Source organism: Sinocyclocheilus grahami, unplaced genomic scaffold, assembly GCF_001515645.1.
Source record: "Sinocyclocheilus grahami isolate Dianchi unplaced genomic scaffold, SAMN03320097.WGS_v1.1 scaffold1.1, whole genome shotgun sequence".
NCBI lineage: Eukaryota > Metazoa > Chordata > Actinopteri > Cypriniformes > Cyprinidae > Sinocyclocheilus > Sinocyclocheilus grahami.
In genome coordinates this window covers 2083045-2092592 of record NW_015505180.1, presented here as the reverse complement: position 1 = coordinate 2092592, position 9548 = coordinate 2083045, and the positions used below count along the sequence as shown (strand labels likewise).

Below are 9548 nucleotides of genomic sequence, written 5' to 3'. Positions count from 1 at the left end.
GTGGGCGGGGCCACGCAATGGCGTCACATGACAGGCATCTCAAATTACTGTAGTTCATTCTCTGACTTCCGTATTCTTTCACTGTTACCATCAACCAACCGGCCGACGCAAGAGAACCAGAATGTCTCATCAAACCGGCATCCAAGGTAAAATCCTTTACGCTCTTTTATTGTCGATTCAAATAAGCCAGACGGAGTTTATTGCGTCTCTATAATGCACGTTTCTTTATTTGGCGCTTGTTTGTAAACAGAAGAACCTGTTGTGGTCGTCCCTGAGACTGAATTAACGTTACCTTATAGAGTTTTATTGCGAGCTTGCAGTAAGCAAACCAGAGCCAGACAGTGAATCTGTGTCAAGTGTACTCTGCCTTTTGTTGCACTAATATGGTCATGCAAATAATCTCCGATTGGTCTTTCACTATCAGTATGTTTTCAGACTGGAGTTGAGGATTATGCAGGAAGGCAGCAGGTCTCAAAGGTCCAACTGTAATAACCGTGTCACCTTTATTCAAAGGTGTTGCTAGGCATTATGCAATAGACATCTGTTTACGTTGAGCTTTTACTGCAGTGGCGTTGTGTTACCATGACAACAAGTGTATGAATCAATGTAGTCATGCTGAAGTTTTAATTAAAGATCACCTTGCATGGTCATATTGTGATTTCTGCAAAGAATTTCTAAGAACATACTCCAGGGAAGGACTGCCGTCTTCAATCTGTCCCTGACAATGCTTCTTTAGATTCCTCACTTTGGTTCATCAGCCAAATTTCAGTTCCGTTGTCCATAGATGGTCAGCTTTGTTTTGTTTCAGAATAAATGGTCTCATTGTGTCCTGTTCTCGCCCTGTGCTGTCTCTTCTCAGCTACCGGGGAAGTCAAAGAAATCTTTGCAAAGGCCCGGAATGGAGAATACCGGCTCATCAAAGTAGTGATTGAAAAAGGTGAGATGACCGTTTTACACATCAGAGTACAAACATTTATTAAACGGCTTTTTAAAATAAACCTACTGTAAATAAGTAATATTCAGGAAAACAGCACAGTTGTACGTGTATTTTTTTTTCTTTCCATTTTGATTGACTTTAAAATGGACATGACAGAAAAACTTAAAAGAGCTTGAAATTCAGAACCTTATGATATTTTACTTTCTTTAAAAAACCCAACTACCCTTAAAAACAAAATTACTTAATTTAATTATTTTAGCAAAATGTTACATTGACAAGTCAAGAATAACCCATATATTACTTTTCCATTTTTTTTTTTATATGTTCACTCTGTATTGTTATTTTTTAAATTTTTAAATTTTTTGGTTATCTCACATCAGGGTTATTATAGTTAACTAAAACCATAAAATAAAAATAAAATTGTTACTTGAAATAAAATAAACTTTAACTGAAAATAAAATATATTTATAAAAAATATATAAACAAAATTTCCGTAAAGGCAACATCTCTCATTTTCATTTAGCTTATCATGATAAACCTAAAACAAATACAAATTAATGAAAACTATGTAGACATTAAAACAAAAACCAAAAAAATTACAAAACAAAATTACTTTAAAATGTAAAACAAAAATAAAAAAACTGAACAAAATGCAATAAAATAAAAAAGATTGTCTACGTATGACCAAAGAATCATATCACATTTTCCTTTTTTATATATTGTGTTCCTGTAGAGAAGTTAGTTCTTGGCGGAAGTAAACGGGCCGCCAAGAAATGGGACCAGGAATGGGACAGCTATGTTCTCCCTCTCGTGGAGGACGACATGCCCTCGTACCTTCTCTACAGGTTGGATACCACCAACAACCAAGGTTATGAGTGGATCTTTCTGGCCTGGTCTCCGGATCACTCTCCAGTGAGTTTGTTTGCATGCTGCCGTCTTCTTTCAGCTTGTACGTGGCCAAAGGACATCATGAGATGACATCGCTCAGTGCATTTTAGTCCATCCACTCCATATATAGAATCCCTGGTTTAAAGCTCTTTAAAAATATCTGGTTGCCAGTTAAGCCTGTCCATATTAAAACGGCCTGTAATAAGAATGTTTTGTAGTAATATGTAGATATGATCAATCATCAGGGATATTGTATCATTGTTATAACAAACGAGTGTATCTTAAGTGAGTGCAAATAACTGTGGAGATCCCCTGTAATGTTATCATTTACCAAAATATATAGTATCAGGTAAGCTTATATAATGGAGACTTTGTGCATTCAAGCAAAAGAGTTTGATGTTAATCTACATTCACAGTACTTTTTTTTTTTAATGAAAAGCACGGGTGACCTGATACAAAACAGACAGTTGTGGTTCTGTGCTACAAATTTGCAATTCTAATTTTCTCCCTCAATGTTCAACGACCAGAGGGAGACTAAAGTGGCTAGAGTCCCAATCGCACCCAAATCAGTCGTTCTTTCACGCCCATCTAAAGCCAGCTCAAATTGCTCAAACCAAGAGCTTTCCAATAACAAAACAACTTTAAAATTGAACTCCAGAAATTCCTCCTGGTTGGATTCAAGTATTAAAGGAATAGCTCACCCAAAAATTAAAATACAACCATCCAGGTTGTATATAAGTTCATTAGAATAGGTTTTATCATTACATCACTTGCTCACCAATGGATCCTCTGCAGTGAATGTGTGTCGTCAGGATGAGAGTCAAAACAGCTGATAAAAACTACAGTAATCCACATGACTCCAGTCCATTAGTTAATGTCTTGTGAAGTGAAAAGCTGCATGATTATAAGAAACAAAACCATCATGAAGGCATTTGGAGGCGTGTGCCGTGTGCATTACTTGTGGATTATGATGTTTTTATGACTCTCAATCTGATGGCACCCATTCACTGCAGAGGATCCATTGGTGAGAAAGTGATGTAATAAAATCTGTTCCAATTAAGAAATAAATTCATCTTCAGTGGCTTGAGGGAGAGTACATTTTCTGTGATTTCTTTTTTTGGGTTGAACTATTCATATTGTAGTAGTACCATAATTATATGAGAATACATATGTAAATATATATGTTTGCATGGTTATTGATAATGTCTTTTTTTTATTTTAAAAGTATGTTGGCCTAAAACAAATTTATCTGATGTATGTTCTTGTTCCTAAAAAGAAAAAATGTTTTGTAAAAACATGCAGATCCAGAAACTTATTTTGAAACAACTTTCAGGTTCGACAAAAGATGTTGTATGCTGCTACAAGGGCCACGCTGAAGAAAGAGTTTGGTGGTGGCCACATTAAAGAGGAGATTTTTGGCACAGTGAAGGTATGACATATATAATCTGCCATTCTTTAAATCAAACCTCCACATGAATGGATCACAGCCATAGGTTTCCCCACTAATGCATCTCTTTCTGCTCAGGATGATGTCTCTCTAAATGGCTATAAAAAGTACCTCAGCTCCCAGGCGGCGCCTCTGCCTTTGACTGCAGCAGAGGAGGAACTGAGGCAAATCAAACTCACTGAGGTAATGCTGACATCAACATAAACACAGCATGGGTGTACACCTTAGTCAGGCTCTGCTGAGGTTTTATTAAAATAGGGCGAAAACCACATCAGTCCAACAGTTCATATCAGGCCTTTTGTATTCAGTAACTTCATGAGCTGAACCAAAAGACCGTTTACATTATGTGCAACATTATCTCAAAACAAAATGATAGATCCTTGCTCTTTAGAAGCCAGTTTTGCATTGTGAACTAAAGAGTACTGTGTTGATGATTGGTTGTTTGCTGAGCAGTATGCTATACTATAAAGTAAGTACTATAAACTATAAATGATATTCCAAATCACCATGCATATGTCAATGCTTACTGTATATTAACATGAAAACATAAATGTAATGTAATATTTAGCATCAAACATACGCTGACTAAAAATAGAGAAGCTCAGTCCCAGGCACTCTCACCAATTGCAAAGGATGCTCTTGGCAATGCATACAAACCTCCCCCATACCATAAAAGGATACGCTCTGACTCTTAAACGCATCGTCGGCTGTTTAAAATGACAGGCAGCATAAATGAACCAATCAAAAGGCTCACTGAACTCCCCCCAGAGCAGCTGTGGAAGAAGGATAATGCTACACTAATCTACATGTATGAGAGGAGAGGAAAGCAGCTTTGTGGTGTTTTATTTTTATTAATTTGTTGAAAGAGAGATTTTATTGAGTAGATGGGTGGATAAAATGCTGGGCCCAATCCTGGATGAAAGGATGCAGAGAGGTTTATTTGGATGCAGCACAGAATGTGTCATTTTTTATATTATATTTTAAGTGTACCATTCAAACGTTTAGGGTTGGGAAGATTTTATCTTCACATTTGAACATGAATTGATTCACAATGTTGCTTTATAAATTACAACATAAATTGCAGAGCTCGTTCCTAACAAATCATTTAACAACCACTGTGACTGCTTTGGTGATACAGGCCAGTGCATACATATTATTAAAGGATTATATGCATGTTTTCAGTTGCAGACAGACATCCATGTTGACACAAAGCAGCAGACTCTTCAAGGAGTGGCGTTCCCTATGCAGAGAGACGCTATTCAGGCTCTGGAGCAGTTTAGGGAGAAAAGGATTAACTACGTTCAACTGGTACTTCAGGACTTTTTCCCCCTCCACCACTCTCAGCAGCTCTGTACAATCGCATCTTATTCCTCCTTTTCATCCTGTAACATCCTGTATATTGCATTAAAAAAACCTAAAATGAATAATGGCCAGAATGGTATTTTTACTTGTTAGAAGACAGACTGGTTGGGTTGACCCCTGCCCACAGAATCACCAACATGTGACGGAAATAGATGTTGTAGACCTGAGTAATAATTCAAATACACTAATTATGTCCATCCCATTAACAGGAAATAGATTTTCCTAAAGAATCCATCAAGTTGTCCAGCACGTCTCCCACAGAGGTGAAAGATTTGCCTAAAAGGATCCCAAATGATGCAGCTAGGTATCACTTTTTCCTCTACAAACATTCTCATGAAGGAGACTACCTTGAGTCCACAGGTAAGAGGAATATCAAATGTTCAAAGAAATGGGTTTAAATGTAAACCCTTAAATATGTTATTGAACATTATATACGATGTATGTATGTGTATGTAAACGTGTGTGTATACATAATGTTTTTCAAGTCTTTTATGCTCACCAAGGCTGCATTTATTTGATCAAAAACAAGGTTAAAAACAATGATTATATTACGATTTAAAATATCTGCTTTCTGTTTTAATATATTTAAATAACTTATTCCTGTGATGGCAAAGCTGAGTTTTCAGCAGCCATTAATCCAGTCTTCAGTCACATGATCCTTCAGAAATCATTCTGCTCAAGAAATATTTTTTAATATGTATACAGTTGTGCTGCATATTTTTGTGGAAACACTATATTTTTCAGAATTGTTTGAGTAGAAAGTTCAAATGAACAGCATTTATTTGAAAAATAAATATTTTATAAAATTATATTTACGGTCACTTTTGATCAATTCAGTGCACCCTTGCTGAATAAAATATATATTTATATGTATGTATTTATATATTTAAAATATTTATTTTTAAAGTTACCATTTATATTCTATTTTCCTTTTTTTTTTGTACTTTATTTTGAACCTAAATCACGTATTGAGTTTTGCGGGTCAGAAGACAATTTAGGGGTATTAAATCATTAAATGTATATTAATAAATACGGTCATCATCTCTGATTACTTTCAAGGTCGAAATTTACAAATTTTACAAATTACAAAAAAGCTAATGGAAAGTCATATTGTTGGACTTGGACATGTTTTATCCCATATGTCAATAGTTTCAAGAGTGCTTTTTTTGTGTTTGCAGTGTTCATCTACTCTATGCCTGGTTATAAATGCAGCGTCAAAGAGAGAATGCTGTATTCAAGCTGCAAGAACCCTCTCGTAGACACAGTGGAGAAAAACTTAGGCATTGAAATTGCTAAAAAGGTATTATATATTTGCTTACCTATATAACCCTTCTCACTGTATTATTAAGTACAGCATACACCATCCTGTTTTCCTGGAAGCATGCCTCATTTCAAGGATATCGGACCATTTACAGTAACGTTAATGTTGTAGTTTTCAAACTTTAATTCTTCCTTTCAGTTGGAAATTGACAATGGTGATGAACTAACCAGTGACTTCCTGTACGAAGAGGTTCACCCCAAGCAGCATGCACACAAGCAAGCTTTTGCCAAACCTAAGGGGCCAACCGGGAAAAGGGGGGGCCGCAGAATCACACGGGCACCAGGGGACGACAGCGATGATGATTAAACCTCTTCCTGTTCTGAATCTGACAGTGGTACATTCCACTTAGTCTAAGGAATCCTGTCCTCAAAGCGAATTCCCATTTTTACCTTGACTCATGTAGACCACAGCCCTATAGACTGAACTATGCACAAAGTAAAACACTAAGCCTGTGAAATTACATTTTGTAGCTTGCAATATGATAATTGTCAGATATTGCAATATTTTCTATATGTTGAAGAACACAGACTGAGGTACACAAGAATGTATTTTACTAAGCTTCACTTCCATTCAAGTATGCTGTCTGTGATGTTCCTGGTAATAGTTTTAACACTATTACGCTGTTTACTTGCATATTAGCCAAGATTATGATACAGAGTGCAATACTGTTGAAATAGACACCATTTAGTGCTTGTTTTCCAGAAATAGATATTGATTTTCAAGGAAAAACCTTTTTGAAGAATATTTTTGAGAAAACGATGGTTTCCCATAAACAGATGTCAAATCTAGTTCAGGTATAAATTGCATTTTCAGTGGTAGCTCTCCAGTAAAATTACATTTTAGCTTCGGAGTAACGTTAATATTGGTCCGGGAAATTGGCCTTGGAGATTAGGCATAATTTATGTTTGGAAAACAAGCCCGGAAAGTTAAACAGTCCACGGCTTAACTTTTGTGGTTGTCTGATCAGGAAGGTCAGAAGTTCAGCTCTATTTTATGAGGCCATACACATTATTTATTAACTTTCTGATTGATTAGGTTGACAAATTTTCTTAAAGAGTGACTAAATAAATTATCAGTATTCTGACAGCCACTGAAACTTGTAGCTATAGGGTAGGGATGATTTCAATGAAGAATTTGCCAAGAATAATGTACTAAAAAAGTTCCGATACTTTTTTTAATATGTATTAATTCTTAAAAATTGGTCGTTTTTTATTAAATGTAGGATTGTTTAATTATTGATAGGATTATAATCAAATCCGTCATAACACAAATCTGAAAAAGTGATGCTTCTCTTCATCTTTGCTATTTTTCATGTTCTTGTAATGAAGACAACCTGCAGAGATACTATTTTTCTAAGCCCGTACAGCTGTTTGTCCAGATGATGTCATTGTCTAACATATTGAAGTGAGTGTCCATGGTTTCAGGGTTAGGGCCATCCTGTCTGTCTCACAACTAATGTTTTACATCTCAACTAATGGCCAGCCTCCATTTCATGCCATTCGCAACCACACTAATGTATACAGTGCATGGAGTTAAGTTCACTTAGCATCTTGCTTGGGATGTTTTTGAAACCACTCATAAGGGAAGGGACTGTAAGTTCCTGAACCTCTGGGACAATCCATCTACTGATTCATAACAGGCAAACCACTATTAACATGTCTCCTATGTAAGGGTGTTATGAAGTCTGGAAAGGAATCATTGAGTCTTAAATGTCTTTTTCTATGCATTGATAGAGGAGAGAGAAAAATAAAAAGATTTGAATATACCTTTAAATTTGGAGTCGTCTGTTTTCTTTAGCCTTTGGGTTCTGTAATTATCATAATATATATATATATATATGTGTGTGTATATGTATATATATATATATATATTTTTTTTTACAGGAATCTATATAACTATCTATATGTCTGTGTATACACACACACACACACAAACTCATTCAATAGCCCCCTTACATGCCTTTTAGTGTTTGTTTCTCATTACGATTTTATGACAACATACCTTCTTCTGCGGCTTCTGCGCCTTTAAGAGCGGTACCACGTGCTGCGGAGGAAGTGAACTGACAACAGTAGCGGGTGAGTGTAAGCACTGTTTTCCAAAATGTGCATTTTCCTTGCTTTGTATTATGACGTAACAGGGTTAAATGGACCAGCTTTGTAACAGTGATTCAGTTGTTTTTGTGTAATAAATGTTAACACGATAAATTCCTCTTTACATTTTATTATATTTTTACATTACATGTCTATACAAATTAACAAATCGCTAAAATAAGAAAATGATTGCGTGACTTAATTGCCAAGTGTATGTTCTTAAGGACTTAAGAATGGAGAGGCACAGTCTCTCCTGCTTTATATCAGACCATGAAGGTTTCCATGGAACCATAAAAAACTCACCCCAAGACTTTGTGGTTATTGAGATAGACATCAATGGACAACTTGTTAACAGTTCTAATGTTCAAGAAGAACATACAAAAAGTCCTTCTCGACCAAGTCAAGCTCCCAAAAGTGATGATAAATTAAAGCAATCTAAACCAGATGACATTGACATTTTAAATCAGGATTGCTTTGATCTGAATATAATCTTGGGTCCAGCTGTGAACAAAGAGTTGGAACATTTCACTAACAAAGTGAGAGTAAGAGCTAGTGAGCAAGAAAAGGTGGAACTGTCATTGGGTACTTATCCTGATAAACACCTGAGAGCTGTTGTGCATAGAGCAGTACGATACAACTTCCCCTTCCTCCAGACTGTGACCAACCAATCAGAAATTCAGGTCAGAGAGGACCCAGACTTCAAGGAGCTTGCAAGTTTAGTCTCTGAGGGAGAAGCTGAGGAGTTCTTCAGGTTCATCGATGCCAAAGTACCTGGTTGTGTGTTCACCTTCCTGCCAGATGATAGCAAGGAGCACCGAACTTCAATTCACCATTTTGTTAGCAGGCGGTTTGGAAAGCTTGTGGAAACCAAGAGCTTCACAGACCAGCAGAAGACGTCCATTACAGTGAGACTAAGAGAGAGAAGCAAACAACCCAAAAAGAGAACAACAGCAGATTGTCAAGAGGAGGTGATATTATACACAGGTGAGCAGAGAAGACATTTCATTTCATCATGTAAAGCTGATAGTCTATGGAAACCTGCCTAAAATGTAAGACTTGAATGTAAGATGTAAAAGTTATTTTCCCCTCAGCTTTCACACTGAGAAAGGAGAACTTGGAGACTTTGGAGGCCATCAGCTATATGGCTGCTGTACTCGGAGTGCTTCCGTCTGATTTCACCTACGCAGGAATCAAAGACAAGAGAGCCATCACCTACCAGGCCATGGTTGTGAAAAAGATCTCTCCAGAGCGGTAAACGGACCATTAGCCAATTAGCCCATTATCTGATGTTCGGTCTTTTCCCAATATTTATTTTTCTCTCTCTTTTCTTGAACCTAATTAAATGAGTAGCATGTCAGTTTTTGTTGCCATTTTCTACTTGACATGGGTTTCATTCTGGGGTATGGGGATACCCAAGGGGGGGCCACAAGAGGGTGTTAGGATTTCTGCAAAATATTTGAATGGAAAAACTACATTTTAGGGCTGTCAAAGTTAATGCTAACT

The 9548-nt window shown here is 36.5% G+C and overlaps 2 protein-coding genes across 2 annotated transcripts in view; both read left to right on the top strand.

The window, feature by feature from the left end:
• Positions 1-81: 81 nt before the first annotated feature.
• On the top strand, positions 82-7710 carry LOC107582633 (twinfilin-1-like). The gene is made up of 9 exons (XM_016268577.1): positions 82-146; positions 860-937; positions 1671-1849; positions 3159-3254; positions 3351-3455; positions 4455-4580; positions 4844-4994; positions 5813-5934; positions 6094-7710. The coding sequence occupies exons 1-9, from the start codon at positions 122-124 to the stop codon at positions 6259-6261; spliced, it is 1050 nt and encodes a 349-aa protein (XP_016124063.1). The 5' UTR covers positions 82-121; the 3' UTR covers positions 6262-7710.
• Positions 7711-7981: 271 nt separating this feature from the next.
• Positions 7982-9548, top strand: part of LOC107591455 (pseudouridylate synthase 7 homolog-like protein) — a gene marked incomplete at its 3' end in the record, with an annotated part of 3507 nt that continues 1940 nt past the window's right edge. Inside the window, 3 exon segments of the mRNA XM_016280639.1 lie at positions 7982-8030; positions 8270-9029; positions 9137-9296. Coding sequence (XP_016136125.1) covers positions 8279-9029; positions 9137-9296 — 911 coding nt within the window.